Source organism: Zootoca vivipara, chromosome 1 (genome assembly GCF_963506605.1).
Source record: "Zootoca vivipara chromosome 1, rZooViv1.1, whole genome shotgun sequence".
Lineage (NCBI taxonomy): Eukaryota > Metazoa > Chordata > Lepidosauria > Squamata > Lacertidae > Zootoca > Zootoca vivipara.
Genome location: NC_083276.1, coordinates 65,892,918 through 65,918,305, shown reverse-complemented (window position 1 = coordinate 65,918,305; position 25,388 = coordinate 65,892,918). Strand labels below are relative to the sequence as shown.

Here is a 25,388-nt window from a genome sequence, read left to right as displayed (position 1 = left end):
TATTTTTTATAACGTAAGGGTACATAAATTATTTTTTGAAAATATATTAATATGCATTTTTTAATTTATCATGCCATATGACAGTAAGATCACTTTCAGACATCTAGAAGAAGCACATGTACTTTCTATTTCTTTTCTTCATGCTCTAGTCTTAGTAAAAAAAAAAAAAGGAGGTCTGCAACCTCCCCCCCCCCAAATATGGAGACATTTGTTCTGTCCTCACATTGGAATATTCATTTATTAATAAAGGTTTGATTGGTGTGTGCATATTTAAGTTTCTGTGTGCATTTAATGATTACTGTACTTAGGTAGAAGCACTTGATGAAGATTAAGGATAATTCATAGATTTATTGTAACCTGGAATAGTCACTACAGCCTTACAGTAAAGATAACTTTGTTTTTTTAATTGGTGTATGGTCTTTTTTAAAAGCACACTCTAAATTGCCTGTAGTTTGAAGCGAGGGCAAGGAAAATAGATGTCATTGGGTGGGGTGGGTGGTGCCATTGAACTCTTAATATGGCTGGATGTTAAGCAAAGCAAGAGGGCAAGACAACCTGGCTTGGTATTGAAGTCAGAGTGCCAGCATTGGCCAATTGTTCACTTTACTTGTAGAGTTTTGGAAGGGACCTGATGGGGGTGTGCATGTGTCTTGGAGGAGGGGAATGTCATGAAGAGTTTCAGCTGTTCATAATTTACTACTACACCATGGATTCCTCCTATCCCAGGATCCTAATACACCTCCAGGATCCTTCCATACTTCTGTAATTTTCCTGAATCTTTACTGGTTTTTTTTTTTAAAAAAATACAAATAAATATAGTTTATCAAATCACATGGGGCATTCTCCTATGGACCCGATGATGGACATTTAATCTTTATGTGATGGTTCGGAAACTGAGGTTTCTAATAAAGAGTGACTTTGATTCCTGCTCACAACCGCCAGGCTCACAGTGGCCAAACATTAGAAGTCGGCCGCATGAGATTTGCAAAACTATTGTGACTTCCAGATCTGGACCATTGCATTAATGGGAAAGTTAGCAAAACATACACCCAAAAAGGAAGGACAAGTTTTCTAAAGTTTGGTATCCATTTATCGAATATGCTCAAGCAAAGGAATATGATTGGCAGCCGCCCTCTTTCCATGGATTCCTTTGGGAAAACATTATTGGATAATATGTTCAGGAAGGGTGATTGTCTGGAACCATGATGCTGTTTATGGAATTCTCGCTCCTCACATCATTCCTTCCTTTGCTCTTTTCTGTTGTCATTATGGTTTTTTTTGTGTGTATTGGAAAATTAAAATTAAGAACAATCACCTCCCCCGCGCCCCCAAAAGCCACGTGGTACATTCTAGTAACTTTCTCCAGGTCCCTCCAATGCCTCCTCACGGTTCTGCCAACCCCTGGACCATGGGCGTAACCAAGGGAAGGCATTGGGGGGGAGGGAAGCTGCTCCCTTCCCAACAAGAAAAACCAATACCGGTCCGGTACAGTACTTAACTTACTGAGGTTTTGATTCCCCATCATGAAGCCTGGCTACGCCCTGAACAGAAACCGTTCAGAGACGCTAGGCGCGTCGAGGTCTCGAAGGCGCTTCAGAAGCGCGCTCTGGAACAAGCCGTGCAGCAGTCGCAGAAGCGAGGGAACCGGTTGCTCTTTAACTTTAAGGAGGGACTTTGCACTTTAACTTTAAGCTGGGCGGGAAAAGCTCCCGGAGGCGTTAGCGCGCCAGAGAGGAGGAGGAGGAGGAGGAGAGAGGACAATAAACGCCTAAGGGAAGAGAGGCGTCAGCTCCTGCCGCCAAGCCAGTCGCGCGCTCCGGGGGAGACCTGCCGTCGTGGATCATGGAGTCCAGTGTGGTGAGGAAAGCAACGTCGGGCGGGTGGAGTGGGGCGCCAAGGGGAGCCTCTCCCTCCCAACTCAGCGAAGGCTGCCCGGGGACGCAAGTGCCCTTTGTACGCCCAGGTGCCTGAAAAGGCCATTCGCCTCAGCTGCCTTTGTTTACCTTCCTCCCCAATGAAGTTTTGCTACTGGCATTCGGGATATGGATTCTTGCCGAGTTTAGGGCTGCGGCTGCGCGGTAATGAGTGAAGGGGAATAACTGAAAATAAACTATTTCAGATGTGTTGCTTCCTCGACAGCTCCCCCCCCCCAGTTCTCATCATTTCCTTATTTCTTTGAGAGTCTAATTAGGGTTGCCAACTTACAGGGGGCAGGGGATGGCCAGACCTGCTCTTGTGCCTTTTAGCTGCCTGTTGGTGTGCAGAAATGCGCAGCTGAAGCCTTTTTGCAAGCCTGCAGAGAAGCATTAAGGGCAGCAGTCCCATGCCTGTGTGAAGGCACTGTATAGAGGGGCTGACTGAAAAGACGGAAACCTCATCCATGCAAGTTGGTGGTTCCCAATTAGCTAAGTACCCCTTGTTTCTCAACAAACAAACAAACAAACAAACAGGAAAAAAACAAAACCACAAGTTTTGGACTTTCTCACTTTTGAGAATTTTGATACCTCTAAGGTAGGTTTTGTCATGTGCCCTGGAATCTCTGGGTTAAGGTTACCAGATTTTTTTCAATGAATCCGGGGAGACTTTTCAACTTTAGCTGGAATGGAAGGATTTTGTCAGGGGGCTGATTTGTAATTCTGGGGACTGTCCCCAGGAAAGTGTGACATCTGGTAACCTTATTGTTAAACCATTCTGCAGTGCATTTTTTAAAGCCTAAATCTTTACATCATGAAATTTTATATTAAGCTTTGTGCAGTGTATATGCGTATTAGGTTTTACTATGCTAGTTATCCCAAGCTGCAATGTTTTTCATTGGAGGGACCTGGGTAAAGTTACTAGAATGTACCATGTGGGGTTTTTTGTGGGGGGGGGGGTGATTGTTATTAATTTTCATTTTCCAATAAACAAAGAAACCATAATGACAACAGAAAAGAGCAAAGGAAGGAACAATGTGAGGAGCGAGAATTCCATAAACAGCATCATGGTTCCAGACAGTAATGTTTTTCCAAAGGAATCCATGGGAAGAGGGCGGCTGCCAATCCTCTTTCTTTGCTTGAGCATATTCGATAAACGGATGCCAAACTTTAGTAACCCTACTCTGGGTGGGCTGCACAGGCTCCTTGGGGTTTGTGGACCACTGGGAACCACTGATGTAAGTGACTGTGTGTATAAAAGTGAGAGTTGATGACAGTGACAGATCTTGGGGTCCCAAATTTTAGCAGTGCCCCGTGCAATGCCAAAATCCAGCACTATCTTGCTCCATTCTACATCATAGCTGCTGTGCTCCCCCTGCCTGAGGCTCTGCGTCCAGTGCAGCTGAACCCTAAATCCATCTCTGATGATGATTACTTAAGTGCACAACAGGTGTCTTGACTTGAAATGAGAGAGGTTGTTTTTTGATTAGACTGGTTCTTGTAGGACTGGTTCTGTGCACTTTGGTACTTTATCCTGAGCCTTGCACACAACATGCAATTAAACCGATCTTTCCTGCCTGCAGTTGTCCTTGAGAAATTCAAGGCTCAAATTCTTGCTTTACCATTTGGCTCACAGTATTGCTTTGAGCAAGTTTCTGTTTCTCAGGGATATCTACTGCATGGAATTGGAAGGGGCTGTGACGTCATTACGGTGAAGCACATTGTTCGGGGCTGAAAACTGCTATGGAAATGTGATGCTAAACTGGCACAACTGTGTAGCAAAGCTTTACACCTGCAGCACATTCAGTGTTTGGTCGATACTTCTTGAGAGTGTGTGGGGCAGTTAGCCTGCAGGATGCCTGAGTCCCTTTTCTTATTCCTGGGGTCCTGGATCCAGCAAGGGTTAAAATCTAATGGAGGATTCAAGTGCTGAAGTAAGCTTCTTGGTGAGTTAATGGCCCTAAGTAGGGTCATTGGTATAACAAAGGAGATTGCTTTGTGCCAGAGGTCAGATGGGCCCCCTTCCCTCACCTGGCTGGTTATTGGGAGGACTATGGCCAATGTGTGTATGAACTGGCAGGCAGAAGCCAGAGAATGAGAGCCATGCTTGATTTCTGTTTGATTCCAAGACAGTGACTATGGGAGAAGCAAGACTTTATGGGGTGATAATGCTGTGAGCCCTTCCATCTTAGGCACAGGTTGTATTTTGTGTAAATAAACCATACGGTATATCCTAAAGACACCACAGTCTCTGCTGTCCCTCATTCTGAGGAAACCGAGCCCTGGGTAAGTGCCTGGAACCCCTGGCATCTTGCACCAATCAGAGATTGGGGTGGCATGCAACAATACTTAGTGTGTGTGTGTGTTTGTTTTTCTTTTCCAGGATCTCTCTTTACTGATTGTTGGGATGGTGGTTGCAATATCTGTTGCATTGTTGGTTTTTAAACCAATGGCCTCTCGGAAGAAGAAAAGTCCAATTACTTTACAAGATCCAAATATCAAGTATGCATTGTGTTTAAGAGAGAGAGAGGTAAATTATCTGTTCTTATATGGTTTGAATGCACTACGTGGTCTTATATTGAATTAAGCCATCCACAACAGTAATTTCTACTGTGGCTGACAGTAGCTCTCCAGGAGGAGTTCCTTTTAATTGGAGATGCCAGGGACTAAACGAAGGACTTCATACATGCAAAAGTTGTGCTGTTTATTATTAGAATCATAGAATTGTAGAGTTGTAAGGGTCAACAAGATGGGACACAGGTGGCGCTGTGGTCTAAACCGCAGAGAGTAGGGCTTGCCGATCAGAGGGTCAGCGGTTCAAATCCCCGCGATGGGGTGAGCTCCCGTTGTTTGGTCCCAGATCTAGCAGTTTGAAAATATGTCAAGTGCAAGTAGATAAATATGTACCGCTCTGGCGGGGAAGGTAAACGGTGTTTCCGTGCGCTGCTCTGGTTCACCAGAAACAGCTTAGTCATGCTGGCCACATGACCCAGAAGTTATCTGCGGACAAACGCCAGTTCCCTCGGCCTATAGGGCGAGATGAGCGCTGCATCCCCAGAGTCGCCTGCAACTGGACCTAATGGTCAGAGGTACCTTTACCTTTAAGGGACAACAAAGGTCATTGGGATGCAATGCAGGAATCTTTTGCCCAGTGTGGGGCTCGAACCCTTGACTCTGAGATTAAGAATCTTTTGCTATTATATTTATACCTTGCATTTCCCTGACAGAAATCAATGCAGCTTGCAGATAAAAAACAAGAATAACTAAAAACATAGAAAAACCAATAATTAAAATAAAATTAAGTATTGATAGAATCAAAACTACATACATATATAAAATCTGTTTTAAAAATATAATTACCCTAAAAGCAACATGGCACCAGCCCTTTAATTAAAAGAAGTCAATTCCTAAAAGCCTGTTGGAGCAGGAAAGTATTCAGCCGCCAGAAGGACAGCAAGTAAGGTGCTACTCCAGCTTCTCTAGGGTGGGAGTTCCAGAGTCTGGGGGCAGCTACCGAGAAGGCCCTCTGCCATGTTCCCACCAAGCTTGCCTGTGAGAGTGGTGGGACTGAGAGAAAAGCCTCCGCTGAATATCTCAAAACCCAGGCAGGCTTGGATGAGGGAGTAAGGTCTTTCACACAGCTTGGACCTAAGCTGTGTTTGCATTTCATAGCAAGAAACGAACTTTGACATATTTTCCCTGTGTTATGGCCGTATCTCTGTGCCAAATCACTGCACAATGCACAAAATGCCTCTGAAATAAAATGAAAATAGCCAATCTTTACTAATTTCAAGGTGCTGAGCACAAAAATGACATTAAAATTAGTTGATTGGCTCCTGTTTAGGAGATACAAAGATGATCATGTGTAAATGACCCAGTCCACATTGAGTACACAATTTCATTTGGCAACGCTGTATTTCAAACTCCACAATTCTTACACAAGAAGAACTGAACAATCTTGTTTTGTGAGCTGTAGCGCTGTGAAGGCCAAAGCGGAGTTACTGGGATCAAGACTTCAGCAATGGAATCTTCTGAAGGAAATTGTCTGAGTGACTTCGATTCACGCTAGTCATGAAGATGACCTTATGTTCTGCTATGATGTAAATGGCCTGATGAATGTCCTTGGAATCATTCAGGGTGATGAGAAAAAAAAGCTTGGGATGTGTTTTGTCTGGTGTCAGCTAGCTTACACGGGAATGTCAAAGCAGAAAACTACAAGGAACTGGTCGAGGACATGTTGTCACTGTCCTTAAAGATCCCCTTTCTCCATTCCCACTTGAATTTCTTTCCTGACAACTGTGGTGTGGCTAGTGATGAGTCTTCATCGGGAAATTGCAATGACGGAGAAACGTTTCCAGTGGTCTGCTGCCATGTTTGCTGACTTCTGTCAGAGATGATCCTGAACAGCTATGCAAGTGACAGGCAAAGCGGCATTGGATGTAGAAGCCAGCTTTACCGATGCATGTTGCATGTGTATATTCTTCAGTTATGTAGTAAACCTTTGCACATCTCTATGAAACAGTCATTTTGTGCTTTCATTGTTGCATTCGTGTTCAGCACCTCAAGATCTATAAGAAATGGCTACTTTTATTTCAGAGACATGACTTATGTCAGAATTTGTTGTGCAATGTAATGTACCAAGTGACTTTCTTCAAGTTAAAGAAGAATGCCACATCCCTAAACAGCCATTTGCATGGACAGAGTGGGGAAGCAATCACTGTGGTTGGGACAACAGGGTCAGATAGATTTGCCTAAATGCATTTATGTCCTGCACATAAGTGTCCCAGAAATAACTGATTGAGCCCTGTAGGAAGCAAAACACATCAGATTGATCTAGCACGGCCCCTCTTTTGTTCTTAAGCCAATCTTAAGTCAGTGCCAGATGATCAGCTGAAGTAAAACAGGGCAGAAACTAAGGAGAAGTGGAAGGTGTTGTTTGCCAAGTGTATAATTTTACCTGTAAGCTTTTTAAGGGGCTTGGCTGGGAAGCAAGATTGAGAAAACAAGTGAAGAGATGAAAGCACACGAAACAGTTCTGATTACATGCAAAATGTAGGTGCTTCCACACTAAATGACCATAGAATTGTAGAATTGGAAGGTACACCAAGGATCATCTAGTCCAACCCCCTGCAATGCAGCAATAAAGAACCAAGTTCTTACAAATGTGGAATGGGCATTATGTGGCACCTGTAGTAGCGCCTGTTCTGCTAATCAAAGCCAACCCATGAAGAGTATTATGCGACTTTAAAAATTTGAAGTTTTGGAATGTTTTGTTACATAGCATAACCCTACAGTACCCACCTTTTGTGTTTTTACAGGAGATCAGTCATGATACCAGGAGATTTCGGTTTGAACTCCCATCATCAAAACATATATTGGGCTTGCCTGTAGGTAAGCATGGCTGCATATTATGATTTCTAACACAGAGCCTTTTGGGTGACAGCACCTCACCTCTGGAAAATCACTCTGGAGACTCTTCAGAACTGACTCAACTCCAATGTCAGTGGAGGCAAATTAAGATTGCACAGACTTTTCTTGGAGTAACAGCTTAAAAACAATGATGTTTGCAAGCATAATGTGAGATTGTGTTGGTTTCCAATTCTTCATTTTCCTGAAATTGATTTCCATGTGTTTTCAAACTTATGTTCACAATTTTGAAGATCTCTCTCTCTCTCTCTTAAAAAATGTAAAATTTAAGCAGCCCAACCAGATTAGCTAGTTTGTGAATGAACTTTGTGAACTTTGGAATGAAAAGTTAACAGTTTCTCCCACCTAGGCCAACACGTATATCTCTCTGCCAAAGTGGACGGTAACCTTGTGATCCGGGCCTACACTCCAGTTTCTAGTGATGAAGTGAGAAGCTATGTTGATTTAATCATAAAGGTATATTTAAAGTTATTTAATGCTGGTAGCTTAATCCGCTTGGATTTTGGTTCTATTTCTCATATTAACATGGGTCTAAATCACAATTTGCAATCAGAAATTGGATCATTTTTTAATTTTACGTCTGAAGAAGCACGCTAGGTTATTACTAACATATTTTTAAAGTGTATGGGCTCATTCTGGAATCAGAGAATGGTGTGGAAATGATGGGAAATACGCTTTGCATCAGCTTCCTTTATTATACATGTTAACAGAGACTTGTCTGTCTGGGCACTGAAAATAAAACACAGCTCACATTTGTGTGTGTGTGTACAATGACCTTAAAGTGCTCTCATGGGTGTTTTGAAGATTGGTTCTACTGTGGGCACTGAATATGTCTGCAGGTTCTGCTGGATTTAGTGGGTTATAGGGGTGGGGGGATGTAATGATGTATATCTTGAATGCCAGCCACAGAACTTTGTACTGATCTGCCCCCCCCCAATATCAAATGTATAGTTGCATGTTAAATGTGCTGCTTTATGCACTGTTATGTACTGAGCTGAATCATAGAACAATAGGATCCAGAATCAGCAGCCTGATTGGCTGTTTCGGCAGGCCAATTGGGTTGCGGATTCACTTCTGCCAGCAGCCTGATTGGCTGCTCCTGCAGGCCCATCAGATTGTGGATTCACTTCCACCTGGAGTTGGATTGGGTGGCTCCTGCGGACCAATCAGACTGCTGATTCTGGATCCTATTGTTCTATGATTCAGCTCAGTACATAACATGCACATTTATGCACAATAAGCTTAATGAATGTTTTAACTTGGGGAGGGAAGAAGCTTTCAAAATCCTGGTTGCATCTTGAAGATGAAGTACAGAAACAGCTGGTTCTTTCTTCAGTGATACATTGGAATAAATGTAACTGAAGCAACTTTATTATTAACATTTTCTTGAGCACTGGAAATATTAAAGAACCAGTGTGTGTGCAAGTGACTTTCCACCCCTGTGGCTGGATCATTCATTGCTTCAGTAACTGCAGTAGTATGGAAAAACTTGAGTTGGCTAAATTAATGACTTCTTCTCAAGCCATCCTTGTATGTCACTCTGTTGTGGGGTTTTGTCTTCTCTTGTAGCAACATTTAATCTAACCCAAGATTCTTGCGAGGCTTGAAAAGAATCATTGTGCACAGGGAAGTATTAATATAGGCACCTCCATCATTTGTCCACTTGCTCTTCTGCCTGAAGGTGGCAGGTAAAAGTTGTCCAGGCATGGAATAAAGAGGTTGAAAAAACTTAAATCTGATAAATATGTCCATTTCAGGCTTTTGTATAAAACAGTAGGGCAGGGCCAGTATTGCACTAGCCATACTAAAGATAGGATGTTTCTGCTTTGATGTAAAGATTAGTGACTTGTGAGCATATTGTGTAATGCTCTGTAACACTTTGTAATGAGAAAAGTGAATCTTTTGCTGTTCTGGGGGAAGGATGTCATAGAAAGGGTGGGGAACCTGTGGTTGTCCAGATGTTGGACTACAACTTTCATCATTCCTGACCATTGGCCATGATGGAAGTTGGAGTCCAGCAACATCTGAACAACTGCAGGTCCCCTTCCCTTTGCCTACTTCTAGGATGACTCCTTACCAAAAGCTTATCCAGAGACCAAACAAGAATTAATAATTTAGACTCTTGAATTCTTAAAGTTTATCTGGTAGAGTAAATAGAATTGCAGTGGGTTGTTTTTTTGTTACAAACTCTGGGAAACCTGGGATTTTCTGGGTTCTATTTCATGTTTTGTGTGATACCAGACAATTGTGACACTTGGTTTTAGCCCAAAAGGGCAGTGTGAAAAATGTTGTTATTTACTCCTTTCCATTGCATCTCACTGTTGCCTTAAAGTAAAATGGCTAAATTCTTTCTACCACTGTTGTGTGTTCCCCTACTTCCTCTTCAAACAGGTTTACTACAAAAACATTCACCCCAAGTTTCCAGAAGGTGGGAAGATGTCCCAGCATTTAGACAACATGAAGATTGGTGATACCATTGACTTCAGAGGACCTAATGGACTTCTGGTATACAAGGGGTCAGGTACAATAAGGTCACAGAATCCAGATGCTTAAAATAGCTGCTAGATGATGTGATGAAGAAGATATTTGGGGCAGTATTTCACCTGTTGTCTGAACACTGTAACTTTAGTATGATGTGTTAGTAAGAGGGTAATCAACAGGAATTTGTGACAACTGAACAGTGGTGATGCTCTTGAGAGACAGAGATGGGCAGATCTCACTGAGAGATAAGAGTGACAGCATCTCAGCTGAAGCAGCGTGGCTTCAAGATGATGTGTATCTCTAAATCATTTAAGCTGTCATGTGCTGCAGTAGAATTGGAGCAGTCATTTCATTAGGCACTATGGAAGGGAGAGAGAGTGGACTGCAGGGCCTCTTCATCAGTTCTGCTGAGATATCACAAATATTTGGACCCTCCACTTATGGAAATCTTTCAATTCTAGCCTGTCATTACAAGAACTCTACAACTGAAAAACAGTGCCCCGAGTTTGCCTTTTTCTTTCTTCCTACCAATCTTTCTCTCTCTCTCTTGTGTCACTCACCTCAGGCTTATAAAGTAAAAGACATGACACAAAAGAAAAGGAAAAAAAGATTGGTAGGGAGAAAGAAAGAAAGAGGCAAACTCAAAATTTAAAAAGGATCAGACTGCCCAGAGCAACTTCCAAACATATCACTTACATTTGTAAGCTGCTCTGGGCACCTCTTTTTCTTTTTTCTTTAAACTGAAGAGTAGGATAAAAATGCTTTAAATAATAATAATAATAATAATAATAATAATAATAATAATAATAATTTTTGCTAAGATAATTGCTAACTCCAGTCCTTTTTAAAATACATGTGCATGTTTACTTGAAAGTCCTATGCATGTTTACTTGAAAGTAAGTCCCACTGTGTGCAGTGGGACGTACTCTCAAGTAACTATGTACAGAATTACAGTTTTAATTACATAGTTTTCTATTCCAAGGTAGCTGCTGTAAATGAAGCAACGTACTCCAACCTATAAATCTTGGCTTCTACTGGCTAGACTATATTGCCTCACTGTTAATATGATGAGTGACCGGCTGTGTAGCGCAATCCTGTGTTTACTTGGAGGTAAAGCCTACTGTTTCAGTAGGTTTACATAGGATTGCAGATTTAAAGAGCAGTGTTGCATGGCACAATGATTAAATGCTGCTGAAATGATCATAGGTCACTCTTTGGTTTGCCTTGACAGTTGTAATCTCATTTTCACATTTCACACAGGTAAATTTTCTATCAAGCCAGATAAGAAGTCTGAAGCAAGGATAAAGTTTGCAAAACATGTTGGAATGATAGCTGGAGGAACAGGTATGATATTATGCCTTTGTGAGGGGACAGATAGGGTTGAGCACATGGCAAGAACTAAAGTTACTGCATATGTTTTATGTGATCATAAAACTTTAGGTGGGGTTAGTTTGAGGCTTTCCCATATTCATTGTGGGCACTTCTGAAGTCCTTCATGCCAGAGGACTCCGTGTGTGGAGGCTGCTTGGCAAGCCATTCTAGTATTTGTTGACCCCTGGTTTTAACTCAGTAGATGGTATTTTGTGATAACTAAAGCCTCTGTCACCCTTGGGCCCGTTATAACTTATCAACAGCATAGAAATGTTGCATTTATACAAAATACATTTACTTGGGCACGATTTAAGATTCCTGCTTCCTCTTTCAGCAATGGGTGATATGGCAGTGGTCTGCCCTTTATTTAGCTCAATATTCAGTTGCATCTGCCACTGTTTCTTTTCACCTGCTGGAGAAGTCTCCTTTTGCCCCACGACAGAAGGGTGGAAGGTAGCATTGCAGTAAGAGCTGGGTGGGAGAAGCTGTGGCTGCATTGTTGTGGGGCAATTGTGGGGCCGCTAAGAGGCAGGAGTGCTTTCTGTGTTGCACCCTGGTAACACTCTGGCCAACATCTATTTGAGAACTGAGTGATCTATAACTGTCTGGTTCAGTGAAAACATGGCCCGAGCACAAGAGCTTGGGGTCATGCAGTAATTCTGAAATAGTAACCATCTTGGAGCAGGTAGTATTGATCCTACTGGGTGGCTGGGTAAACCCAGCCAGATGGGCGGGGTAGGTATAAAAATTAATCATCATCATCATTGTCGTCGTCCTTAGGAATATACTTACCAATCTAAGAGATTTTGTCTGAAGTGTGAATTCAGCTACACTGAATATACTAAATGCAGGCTAATCATCAAGCACTACTGCTAAGTAGTCCATTTCCCCTTGTCCTATTTTACAGCTAGTCAAACAAAATCTGGGACGAACTAATCTAAAATCTTACAAAAATCCAATTATCATAAGGCAGCATTAAGTGTCTCTGCTTGTGGGAATGGGAAAATAAGCATCTAATTGTTGCTTTTGGCTTTGATTTTTATAGGAATTACTCCAATGCTTCAACTAATTCGTCACATTACAAAGGACCCCAAAGATAACACCAAGTGTTACCTTCTTTTTGCTAACCAGGTGAATAGACTTCTCCAGTTTATTCATTTTTCTCTGTGGTTCTCCCAAAGGATTTCAACCAGTGGAACTGAAACAGGGATTTGACAAGCAACGGTTTGAGTGTTAGGAGGTAGCCAGAGAAGGCAGCTTGTATGCATTTTCCCATCCAGGATAAACCAGAAAGTTAATGTTAATCACACTTACCTAATAAGGTAAAAAAAAATAAGAGGGGGCAGTGTAGTTAGAAACAATGGTGCATAAAAGTTATTAAGAGGTGCGTGTGTGCGTGAATCTCCCAATTATTGTACTTTGTGGATGTTTAACTGAGTTTCTACCGATAGACAGAAGAAGATATATTATTGAGACCAGAGCTTGAAGATGCAGCAGCAAATCACTCGGATCAGTTTAAACTGTGGTACACTTTGGACAGACCACCTCAGGGTAAGCGACTCCAGCTTTACAGACTAATGAAGCTTCTACTTGTATGCAAATAATTTGAATATGGCACACTTCTAGTGTAGGGATAAGTTTGCCTTGCTATGATGTTAGATAAATTCTAGTGAGCTTTTAAAGTTTGTGAACCAGGATTTTTCTGTCACTGATCATTTTTCCTGGTTGTTGTTGATGATGCACCCCAAGAACCCTTGCAAAGCAAAATGCTGTTTCACTAGTAAGACAAAAACATAAGGTGTTAGGACTTTACTTTGGGGGTAACCACAGGAATCATGATGGTTAGGATTTTCTTTAGAGGGAGGCGAGAGGGGAAGAAGGAACAGCAGCTCTATGGAACAACCACCAACTTTTTTTTCTTGGTTTAAAACTAGGAGCCTGCCCCATATAGATTTTATAAATGCTGTCCATGCTGTTTGTAAGATTCAGTAAGGGCTTTACTAGGTTCTAGTTATGTCCTTGGAATGTGCATCAAACTATCAGCTGGAGATCTGATGGCTACCCATCAGGAGTGGTTAATATGTTGCTGGGCTCCAGTTTCTCCATCAGCCTCCACCCAGCGTGGTGGGGAAGTCTACCTGGTGGACTACTGGTTTCCTGCCATGCACGATGGTCTCACTCATTCAATTCAGGGGCTGCCACTTTATGGAACTGAATCTGGAAGCCCTTCTAGATGAGTTTGGATCATGATAGAATCCTCTCTGGATATCACGTAGTAGACATATCTGGTGTATTCCTAAGGTGATATAATAGACAAGTAATTAATATGAAAGACTAGCCCTGAAGCTTTCTAACTATGTCCACCATTTTTTCCATTTCAGGCTGGAAGTATAGTGCTGGTTTTATTACGGATAGCATGATAAAAGAACATATGCCTCCCCCTGTCAGTGAGACTCTGATTCTGATGTGTGGACCCCCACCTATGATTCAGTTTGCTTGTCTGCCTAATCTTGAAAAGCTAGGGTATGCTAAAGAAAACACTTTTGCTTATTAAACCGGATGTTGTACCACCCCTTTTATAGTATGTTGTTGGTACATATAAATTTTGTGTTAAAGCAGCGATGGGAGGCAGGTAGTAAAATCGATGACTGATGGGAGTGGTATTTCCCGGACATAGCTGGGATTCGGCTGTTGGAAATCCCTGGGATAATCTGGATGTATGGCAACCGATGTTTATACCAACATTGCACTCAGAGTTTGCATGCTACTCATAGTAACGGTGCTAGGTTATGCCTTCCTCTGCGTTGAGATGCTGCTTATACTGTTGCAACTATGTAATTACAACAGCTTCTTTTGTCCAAAAGTAGTTCTATAACCAGTAGAAGAATGCTGCATTTAAGAGGGCTATCAGGGGAAGCTAACAGTTTTCCATTTAATTGCAGGCTTTTGGTATATAGGAGTCCTTATTTACATAAACATCAAATTGTTTTGTTAAATTTGTTTCTGGTGACCACTGAAGTATGTTCGTTATTCTGTCGTCTTCCTCCCCCCCCCAGATTTTTCACATGCCATCAGCTTTAGTGAACCCCATCTCAGAAAACCAGGGGGAACATCAGTGCTTCCTGTAAGAACCATGCAAGAGTAGGCAGAAAGTGAAATCTACTGTTGAGATCATCCTATCGGCTGGGGCCATGCTGCTATTGGAGCATGAAAGCCAAAGCCAAAGGTTGCACAGCATGAAGAGCTTCACTGTTGGGCAGGTGTTCTTCCAAAGGAGAGAGGGTGGTAGATGTAAAAGTGGGGGTGGGGGCAAGCAATCGTTCTTAGCAGGATTCAGTCTTCAATTTCAGAACCATGTATGCAGCATTTGGGCAGTAAACCTCCTCTTACAGCTTCCCTTGAGCTGTATAGCCAAAGTACCATGCCTAGTACTTGGGCTAAGACACAAATATGGGCTGTTTCCTGCATAAACTGCATTGGAAGACACTGCAGGGAGTGTCTTAACCACCCAGCCCTTATGACATTGCCACGACAAGCTAGGAAATGTATACATAAACATTTGAGCCATATTGCTCATGCAAGTCTTGGCGTAGCTTATTCATATTCAAAATATTCATATTACACAATAGGCTTGAAGTGTATTCATAGATTGCTGTGCATGAAACTTTCTCTCTGCAACATTGGAACTCCCTGAGCCAACATTCATACCTGTGTGCCAGATAGGAAAACCTTTCTGGGAACATTTGTTAACCAATTTTATTTTCTTACACTTATTGCCACCCATTTTTCCTTTACGGAATTCAAGGTGACATACATGTCGTTGAGAGTCACCCACCCAAAACACTGACCAGACTCAGCCCTGCTTTGCTTCAGTGAGGTGGTATCCTTACGCACCTCCAGACCACAAACCCTAGTACAGGCTGTATGCATGCATATGCTTCAACAGTCACCTTTGTAAAAATGACAGACAACATACTTTTTCATGCTTTTGAAGTTAGAGCGTGCACTAGCTTGAGAACTGTAAGAAATGACAGAGATATAAATATGTTCAAAAGCTCTCCAGGGCTGAAAAGCCATTAAGTAGTTTATGCTTCCAAGTATTCATCTTGTACAAGCATTCAAGGACCCATTACTTAATAGTAAAGTCCAAACTGCCACCCATCCCAGCTTTCACATTTTGTTTCAATGGATGTCTGCTGGCTGCATGTTGACTCCTCTCTTGCAAAACGAAGACATTCAGAGTGGTGCTATTATTAACAGAATGGCAACAGAAGTTGGTACATTTGGAATGTGTGTTTTTTGCGACCAAAACTTTGTCACCAGCAGGTGGTACCCTTGCCTAATGATGTGTAGATGTCCAAAATGCTACAGTAGAGCAGGCGTGAAGGTCTTTAGAGCAGATCTGCATGAGCAAAGATTGAGGAACAAAACAAGCAGATACAAAATGTTCATGGAACTGCTATTTGCTATAAAGCCAGTTTTTGAACAGGACAGACAGTGTTCTGATTTTCATAAAGGAAACTAGAAGCAGCTGTGTGCAGTACAAACATGAATGCTACTATGAAGAAAGTAGGTAATACAAATGCTTTAAATTAAGGACAATCCCCCCCCTAGTGTGGAAACTTCTGCCTCCAGAATATTTATGGATTGGGAAAACTTATTTTCATCTCCTGATCTGCGGCAGGCTCACAACATTCCATCTGCAGAACTACTGAGACTTGGAGAGAAAAAAGCCTGTATGAAAGGGCCACTGCTTGCTTCACAATTTAGGTTGAAAACTTAAAGTAATGCCCTTCTTCCAATTAATTCCTTAAATTTATAGCAGGCATTATTAAGGAAGGCAGTCCTTACAATATTATCTAAGTTTCAAGCAGCTGGCGGTTTTACTGCTTTCTTGCCATACCAAAACTTTCTTGGAATTCCATCACTCACACTCACAAAACTGGCTACGTAATTAAACCCTGGCACTTGCAGCAATCATTGCATAGTTTCTGTGCTGTACAGGGCAGTAACGGCCAGAAGAGAAGAGAGGAAGAAGTAAGTCCAGCTCTGGTAGTCCATTTGGTCCGTTCATACTCTCTAAACATCATTTTCTGAGAAGTGTTTTGTTCTTAGCTATTATGGTAAGAAGCTCATCTGGCACAAATCCTTAGAAATGAATCCACTGAAAGCATACTGCAATAGTGAAACTGTAGTATTTAAGAAATGCAGTATTAAGGTAAACAAATATTTTCATTGCATCTTGAGCAGAGATGTTGTTTTTTTCTAGCTCATCCAATATGAGAGATGCTGGTAAGGGAGAATGTCACAGAAATAATCATGCCAGTGGGGGACCACTTCACTACTTGGCCTTATGTAGTAAAATATGTTACATTTTCTTATTACAGACCTCATGTACAATGCAGAACACAAGTTGGGAGGGAGAGAGGAAAACTGGACTGGAATAGGGTGGGAGTGTTAGTGTCCAACAGGAGACACATCAGCTACAGCTTTAGTGTAAGTGGTCAAGTAAATAATTAGCATGTTTATCATACCAGGGGATCGTTATACCAGACTGGAAGAAAAACATTGTGTTGGTTGTACTATCCATTCCTAAGGGGTGATACCTTAGAAAACTAACGTGATTCCAATAATATGCACCACGAGCGAGTACAAAATATAGAAAATGGATCACTGACTAGTAAACGGCTCACTGTGCTTTAAAATATATTTACATACTCTTAATTTTACTACTTCTAAAAATGTTGCATAGGTTCGTTGACTGCATGTATTAAGTACCTAGACCGTAGGGTTTTCATTGCTGTTGGGGTGGGAGATGTGAAAAGCAGCACTTAAAAAGGTTTCACACATTTCAGTGGCATATTTTTAAACAGAGAACGCAGCCTGGACCAGTCCTATCCCCTAATACAACTGAGGTATTAAGAGCGGTGTTGGTCACATGGAATCTTCATCACCAGTCCTCAAACGTTGGTGTTAAAAATCTATCATCATTCAGCAACTGGTCTTGGCTTAACATAGTCTGGAAAAAAACCCATAGTAGACTTCATAAATCAGAGAAGTGATTAGATCCTCTACAGATTTAGTGGGAATTTACATGGGCATAAATTATGAACAGCTTATTCAAGATAATCATTATATACAACATCCAGTTTACTAACCTAATTAGAAACAGTAGAAGCTAGTTGCACACAAGTAATTTGCTTAGCTATTTCATTTCCTTTCAGGCAAATTTAATCCCTGAAATTTATAGTATTTATAGTGTGTGGAATTAAGGTCATGCATAGTAGTATAAGCAACAAGACTTTGACTTTTGAGAACGTCAGGTGTATGGAGAAATAGATGTAACTGTTCAACAAATAAAGCAGTGGCTCATATGCTTTACTGGCATTTGTACATAACTAATAGCCTTGGGAAGCTAGTTCAGCAAATGTTGCAATGCAGACTGGGATCAAAAGGCATTTGTGGCATGCATTAAACACTCTTCCCTATGCAGATAGCCTGGTTTTGACTGGTTTTGCAAAATGCATGTAATAACCTAAAGTTCTCATCTCATAATATGACTGAAAATTTGCTTGTCATTACAAAAGATAAATTAATTTCACATGCAATCTACAAAGATATAAACATTTCATTACAGTCCTTAAAATGTAAATTTACTTAGGTCAAATTTATGCTTTTAATTTAACTCCATAATATAGTTTTACTTATAGGAGTTTTAACTATAAATGAATATAAATGAACATGAGTAATTAACATATCAATACACCTCATCTCAGTTTGGAATTAGCGCATACAATGGGGCTATGAATGATAAATTAGTACTTACTGTGAGGTTGTTTATTCCTTGAGAAAGTTCCCCTATTTGCATTACTGTTCCTTCTGAATGTTCCATCTGTAAAATCATTCAGCTTGATGAAATTAAAACAGCTAATTCAAACACTACATGCTTTATATATTCTGAACCATTGTGCATATACAAGAGGTACTTTTATCTTCAGAAAAAAATAGGTTTAATTATATTACATACTATCTTCAGAGTCATTTTTCTGAATGTCATTCTCGTTCAACTTTAAATTCCATTTTTTTGAAAAGCAACATTAAATTTTGAGTATTTGAACTATTTCTAAACTGCGCATTAGCCATACTCAGAGTAATTGACACATTTCCATTGAATATAGTCTGTTAATAGGATAGCAGGGCCAAAACTATTAAATTTGAGGCAATCATTTTGCAATAACTTAAGTAAAAAATAAATAAATTCAAGGGGTTTTCCTTATTCATAATTTGGGTGCCATTCTACATTTTCAGAACAAAAGCTGTTTTCCAGCAGTCAAGAGCATTTCAAGATGCATACATGCAGGTTCAACTATTCAGCATGCTGCCGCCATAATTGAAAAAAGGTTGCTCATGCTTTGAGCATATTCAGTGATGTCAGTCGTTCATTTCACAAACCTGTCTATATACTTCATACCGAGATCCATCATTAGAAACTTAAATTACCAGCAAGTCTGTATTAGGCTTTGCAACTTTTCCTTGCCTTACACACGTACAGCCCTCTAATTCACAGTTGCTCTCAGTTTACAGCAGACAGTCTCTTCACCTGCAAATTCAAGCTTGCCTGATTATTATAACAAAGAGCCCAAACCTAAAAATGTGATTTGCAATACCTGCATATTATGTGTGTGTGTGTATAGGGGGGATGACGACTGGTGGAATACATTTTTTTTCTTTAAACAACAATTCCATGTGTTTTTTTCTTTAACAATTCCATGTGTTTTATGCCACAAAGATTTGGGCTGCTCTCTTCACACCTGCCTTTGCATATGCAGTGCTTCCACCCAAATGCAGGGGAGCCTTTGTTTGCAACAGATCTCTTGTGTATGCAAGGAACCACTAACACTTTGAAAACCAACAATATTTTAAAAAGAAAGAAAATATTAAGGTACATTACACGTATGTTGCTCAGCAATACATCTGCAGAGCAAATGCCTACCAACAACACTGTACAATGCACAAAGTACCTCTCAAAGGGAAATGCCCAGTTTCAAGGTGCTGAACACAAAAATGACAATGATAAAATTGCTTGCATTAGATAAAACAAAATAATAAATTACATTTTCAATGATGAAATAATGAAATGTGTTAGATGTAATGAATCATGCATATAAAAAAATAAAAATAATAAAAAAATCAACTTTTGACAATTAGTCTTTTCAAACTACTACCATTTTTTTGATTCTGTTTCTGACTTGGAAATCAGAATCCACAGAAGTTACATCAGACTGTTGTACCTTGCAGAAAGCTCACAAGCTCCAGCTACTCCATTTTTCAGGTTTTTAAAAATTACTTTACACACACTTCTCAGTATTACCAATAGGGCGGCAACGTGGATAACCTCTTCAAAAACTCTTTTAAGTTTTAAGCATGATTCTGTCACAATAATCACAACGTGAGAAGTTGGGACGTTTCCCCCAAATGTATTACTTTTATTGTTTTGTTTGATAAAGTTGTTTGTTCATTCTTCTTTTTTTATAGATATATCGTTAGCTCCTTTAATAACATATCATATACATTCAGTGTGGTGCAGACACTGCACAGATGAAATAAGCATGTCTTATTAAAAATATACAATCCAGTTGTACTATTCAGAATAAAATAGACACATCTTTACAACTGCTTACAATATAAAGCTAATATAAAAAGTTAAAAATATCTCTGGGTAGCGCCTACGGAATATATATATGTATAAACATATGGCCTTGCAGCGATAGTGCATGCACAGCACCCTTGCTGGATTGGGGCTTTTGGCTGCCTGGACTTCAACTACGACTGTTGTGTAAAGCTTTTTGCATTCCTGAAAAAGGGCTCGAGAAGGTGAGTAGGATGACACAGTGGTTGCAAATGGAAAATAATTCAGATGGCATTTTAAGTATCAGATTCTTCAAGCCCCATCCCAATACATTCATTAAATCCATGCAGATGCATTATGCGTTTTAGGTTAAATTGAAACAAAAGGTTATTTGTAAGCTTTGGAATGCATGAAGAGGATGGAAGGTGAGTGACATCAGTCCGCCTGGCCCACCTGATCCAGTTTGTCTAATTCTTTGTCAGGGAGGGCATTATGCACTTTGTAGGCGCCGTAGCTTCTCTGAGCACCGTTGGTGGTACTTGGACTGGTATCCATAGGGCAAATGTAATCCGTAGATTCATCAAATTTCTTTTTTCTCAAGTTTCCAAAATGTGAAAATCCAAGTTTCTTTGGCTAATGAGAATGAGAAGCAGGGTGGGGTGAAGGGGGATGAAAAGTACATCATCAGAAAAATGTAGGACTAGTAATCATCATCATCATCATCACAATCATCCTTCATCCAAAGATCACAGGACAGTATATTATTAGTATAGTAGTCATACCTCGGAAGTTGAGCGCTTTGTGACTTGAACATTTTGGCTCCCGAACGCTGCGAACAGTGAGTGTTCCGGTTTGCAAATGTTCTTTGGAACCTGAATGTCTGACGCGGGTTCTGATTGGCTGCAGGAGCTTCCTGCAGCCAATTGGAAGCTGTGCCTTGCTTTCCAAACGTTTTGGAAGTCAAATGGACTTCCGGAATGGATTCCATTCGACTTCCGAGGTACGACTGTATTAGGAACTGTTGCTTCCATTAATTGAAGCTGTTTCAGCTCAAGGCAATACTTAATACAGAGCTGTGAAGGATGCTCCATCTGTGTGCTTGCTGGCCCAGATTTGCTGCCATTAAACTAGGGATGGGGAACCTGTAGACCTCCAGAACTCTTTGAGCTCCAGCTCCCAACACCCTGACTGCTGGGCTGATAAGAACTGGGAGTCCATCATCACCTGGAGGGCCACAGATTCCCCATCCCTGCATATACTCATCATTACAGAGAAACATAGAATGCAGGGCCAAGTCCAAGACATTTTGTCACCCGAGGCAGACCCCAAAGTGATGCCACCCTCCGCACCAGGGAAGCCTGGGAAAAGGAGGGGAGAGAAAGAAGGACATTGGGATCTGCTGCCCCAGTGAATCCTGCTGCCTGAGGCAGTCAACTCACATTGCCTCATGGGTGGGCAATGCATGCTTGGATCAATGCATGCTAAGGGGCTCCTTCCCTGAACAACTGCTTCCCCATGATTTCTAAAAAAAGCAGGCATAATAAGGGAGTGTCCTGCTTTCAGCAAAATGTTTGCAAGAACAGATCCCACTAAATATGTAATAGTATTATTACTATACATTTGCAATCTTAATTAAAAGTTTCAGCAGATAAACTAAGTATTTTTCTTATAAAAAAATACACAACAGGTACTGATCTTGTATCCAACAACCGACAGGTCTTAACACATGCATCAATGTGTGGAAGCCAGGAGCTATGTGCTTCAGCCTCATGGTTGTATACGTACTGCAGACTTAAAAGAATTGCCAGCATCCTCACCAAGTCAGACATAACAGGATTCTTTGGGGTAAGCCATAACAGTTGCTGAAATAGGCTGTGGTGTACAGATATATAATCTGCTGCTGATAAATTAAGAACACTCACAACAACTCAACTCTTCCAAAGACTGGCTTGCAAATTTGCAAAGTAGGAAATTGTGGGCAAGTTTTTGTGCTGCACCAAGGATTAGTGCTAGCACAAGGGGATTCTTCCCCACTTCCATACACAATCGGTGTCATCGCCAAATCTGCTCTGGAAGGTTAGAGGGAAACCCAGAACAGATATATATATCATTTTTATGTTATAATGATTAAAAACATGTATACACTGCAACAAGCAAACCATGAACAACCTAATAAAATGAAAGCAACTGTGTCTTCTGCTAAAACTTTACCCAGAACAGATTTAGGGGGCAAATAATATTTCATTGCACACAGAAATATCCTTGCACTGAGACAAAGTATTCTGTTTAACACTCCATTTAATACAACCCTGTAGTTGTGGTTGTTATTGTTTTCCTATGTGGCCTACCCGGACTTTAGCAGTGGTAGTCAGAGGCGCATAAGCTGTAGATTCCAATATTTCTCTCTTTTCTTGCTGTGCCTCTGGTCCAATTAGCACGTTGAAATTAGTGGTTAAGTGGCGTCTTAGCAGCGTTTTTTGAGGTGGAATGTTGAGAAGCATTGCCAGAGCATCACCATTAAAACGAGGTTCAAGGATCTGTCAGGGAAAATAACACACATGCTGCATTTATACATGCCCCCTAAGCAATTGAGCATTCAGACGGCTGCTTCGAATTATCTGAGCGCTTCAACCCTTCTCTGCAGCATTTAGAATGCTTCCTGGCATTGCAGAGAGAAAGCAGCAGCACTTCATTTGTTTGCAACCATCAGCTGTATAAAATTAACAGAACATTCATTTGCGATTTTCAGTAGCGCCAGTTTAAGACTCTCAACAAAAATCTGCATAGGGTGATTATAGGCATAACCATGCACAGAAGCTGCAGTTCCTGATCTACAGGTTAGTGTGCACAATACATTTCCACGTGACCACTGTATGTTCATAATATTTGCCTGGATCCTGAGTTGCCTTTCTGTGAATGGAAGGAAACTTGATCATAATCATGGAAGGAGGTGGTGGGAAATGAAGTTTGCAGTTCTTTGCCCCATTCTCACAGTTCTGGAAGGCCTCCAAACCTCCAGAGCACTTTGGGGGTGGAGGGTGCACAGAGGGGGCTGCATTGGACATGGGAAATCATATTATCCACATCCACCAGAAGGAGCATCTCACAAGCAGAGTTCTGCTCGTGGGAACCTACCATCCAGATAAAGATATTCTTTGGGAAAGATCAAAGAAAAAGCAAGGGCATTGGACCTCATGGATCTTATAATCTAAATGTAGCAAAACAATGCAGAAGAAAATGAAGGGAAAGGCAGAGGAACAAGAGATGAATACGTGCACACACACACTTAAGCAAGAATGGCTTAGCTTCTCCATTCTAATCTTTCCATATGTTGTTGGACTGCAATGCTCTGGATCAGGAGTGGGCAACCTGTGGCCTCCTAATGTTGCTAGACTCCAACTCTGATCAGCCCCAGTCAGCATGGCCAATGCAACATCAGAAGAGCATCGTGTTGGCTAGCTCTGCTCTACAGGCATCGAGGCGAGAAGTGAAGTTACAGGGAACCAGGCAAAGGGCCTTCTTGGTAGTGGTGCCCTCCCTGTGGAACGTCCTCCCATCAGATGTCAAGGAGATAAAGAATGACACAACTTTTAGAAGACATCTGAAGGCAGTCTATATAGGGGAGCTTTTAATGTTCGAGGTTTTATTTTTTGTTGCAAGCTGCCCCGAGTGGCTGGGGAAACCCAGTCAGATGGGCAGGATACAAATAATAACATTATTATAATAATGATGACAAGGCGGGAGTTTAGAAAGGGATCTGCATGATGAGGAAAGAGCAGTGTATTCTGGGAAATTACAGAGCTTGCTGTCTGTAATTATCCCTTCTAATTTATTCCAACAGAGGCAGAAGAATGTTGTGCTCTTCCCATTGCACATGGAGATTTACCACCTCATTGAAATGATGAAATAATTGTGCAAGCCAGAGCACGCATTTGAACATATATGGATCTCCAGCTCAAGGCAAACGTGCCCAATGGGCTGTTTTTCTCATCAGCCATAGCAAATAAACTCAATCTAGCTGAGTATACCTTGAGTACTGTGATGGTTTCATGAGCTGTCTTTTAGAAATCAGCACACTAGCAAAGAATATAGTAGTGCTTTTTTTTTTAATTTTAAAAAGCTTTATTTCTTATTTTTTTTAAAAAAAGTTACATACATACAAACCATATAATCAACCAAATCAACACAAAAAAGTAAACACAAATATAACTGCAAATAATATATACACCAAATTATACACCAAAACTCTGAAGAACAGGACCACAACAAAAAAAGAAGAGAAAAAGAAGAAGAAAAGAGAAAAAGAGGAAAGGAAGCAAAAAAGAAAGAAAGGAAAAAAAAAGGGGGGGGAAGAAAGATGGATATATGTATATATACATATAAGAATAAAAAGAAAAACTTCCGGTCTTGGTGCGCTGAGCTCGAGACGCTACTCTGAAGAGCTCCGCTACAACGGAGACTCAGAAGCCCGAAAGTAAATAAAACTAGGGGGGCAAGCGTCTTAAAACCCCACTAGAAACAGCGGTAACACGGAGATACCGCCAGAAGAAAAAAAAGCGGCGCCAAAAGGCGGAACTCCGTTCCGGCACCGAACACAAAGTGAGAGGGACGGAGAGGAGCCAGGCGCAGAACTGGGCTAGTTACTTACCGGGCAGACGCCGAATCTCAGCCAGACAGCACCAAAGACTCTCCGGCGGAGATAAAAAGCAGAGAAAGCTGGAAACAGCGAACAAAGAGCAAACGGACTAAGAGGTGAAACAAACAAGCAGAGCAGAGTTGAAAAGGAGCGCTGGAGGATTGTAAGAATATACCGTAAGAAAACCTGTTACAAAGCTACTTTGAGCGATCAGGGGAGAAGAAAGGGGAGGAGGACAAGCTCCTTAAAAGCGCCAAAGAGAAAGATACTAAGTAACACTTAGAAGTAACCCGATCCGGCACGGAAAGTGGAGGACGCGGGCGAAAAGCAGAGGGGAGATTAATGAAGAGGGGAAGGGAAGGAAAATAACAACTTGGCGCTAAGGGGTGAAACCACTTTTAAAGGAAATTGGAGAAGGGGGTAAGAATAAAAAACGTTAATAAGAAAAGGCTGAAAATGGCGGAATTGTTCTAAGTGGAATCTTACAAACGGACAGACTTCCCCCTTCTCTAAGGAAGTGAGAACGACGAAAGGGGAGAGAGGAGGGAACGCAAGAGGAAAGAAGAAGAGACCGCGAGTGACATCTAGAGGCCAGAAGGGAAATAACAAGTAACTCTTCACTGGTTTTAAAGAGCAGATCAGAGTGATGGGACTGATAAGATCGTGAAAGGCCACAAGGGAACTCCCAAGTGTGAAAGAATAGAAGGACATCGCTAGAAAGAGGAGAGAAAAGAAGAGAAGAGTGAAAAGAGGGTAAAATGAAAAAAGGACAGAATCAAGCGATGGCATCAAACAACAAGAGAAGAGAATCATCATCCCAAGAGAACGACCCATTAATGGATATTAAGGAACTGATTTTCGAAATGAATAAGACTCTAGGTGAAAAACTAGACTCAGTTGAGAAAACGAATAAATCTTTAAGCGACAAGTT

General features: G+C 41.1%; 2 protein-coding genes across 14 annotated transcripts in view; one reads left to right on the top strand and one right to left on the bottom strand.

Annotated features, from left to right (window-relative positions):
• The first annotated feature begins 1,711 nt into the window (after positions 1–1,711).
• LOC118086657 (NADH-cytochrome b5 reductase 2) lies at positions 1,712–24,219 on the top strand. 2 transcript variants are annotated; one of them, XM_035118549.2, is made up of 9 exons: positions 1,712–1,857; positions 4,297–4,443; positions 7,232–7,304; positions 7,690–7,796; positions 9,732–9,861; positions 11,082–11,165; positions 12,238–12,323; positions 12,644–12,743; positions 13,574–24,219. In XM_035118549.2, the coding sequence occupies exons 1-9, from the start codon at positions 1,843–1,845 to the stop codon at positions 13,744–13,746; spliced, it is 915 nt and encodes a 304-aa protein (XP_034974440.2). In that variant the 5' UTR covers positions 1,712–1,842; the 3' UTR covers positions 13,747–24,219. The 2 variants fall into 2 exon arrangements, with proteins under 2 accessions (XP_034974440.2, XP_034974451.2); XM_035118560.2 differs by lacking the exon at positions 4,297–4,443 and having other exon boundaries at positions 1,730–1,857.
• The window catches only part of PPFIBP2 (PPFIA binding protein 2), a 123,404-nt gene continuing 117,979 nt past the window's right edge, over positions 19,964–25,388 (bottom strand). For all 12 annotated transcript variants that reach the window (XM_060275467.1, XM_060275475.1, XM_060275459.1 and 9 more), the window contains 2 exons: positions 22,170–22,358; positions 19,964–20,454 (listed from right to left, as the gene is read on the bottom strand). In XM_060275467.1, the coding sequence (XP_060131450.1) occupies positions 20,257–20,454; positions 22,170–22,358 (387 nt within the window). In that variant the 3' untranslated portion in view covers positions 19,964–20,256. The remainder of the gene's footprint in view (positions 20,455–22,169; positions 22,359–25,388) is intronic.

What these genes read in the sequence shown, in the direction of transcription:
- LOC118086657 (XM_035118549.2), top strand. An exon ending in TATATTGGGCTTGCCTGTAG is followed by an intron (nt 7,305 to 7,689) that starts GTAAGCATGGCT and finishes TCTCCCACCTAG; the next exon opens with GCCAACACGTATATCTCTCT. An exon ending in TTTGGACAGACCACCTCAGG is followed by an intron (nt 12,744 to 13,573) that starts GTAAGCGACTCC and finishes TTTCCATTTCAG; the next exon opens with GCTGGAAGTATAGTGCTGGT.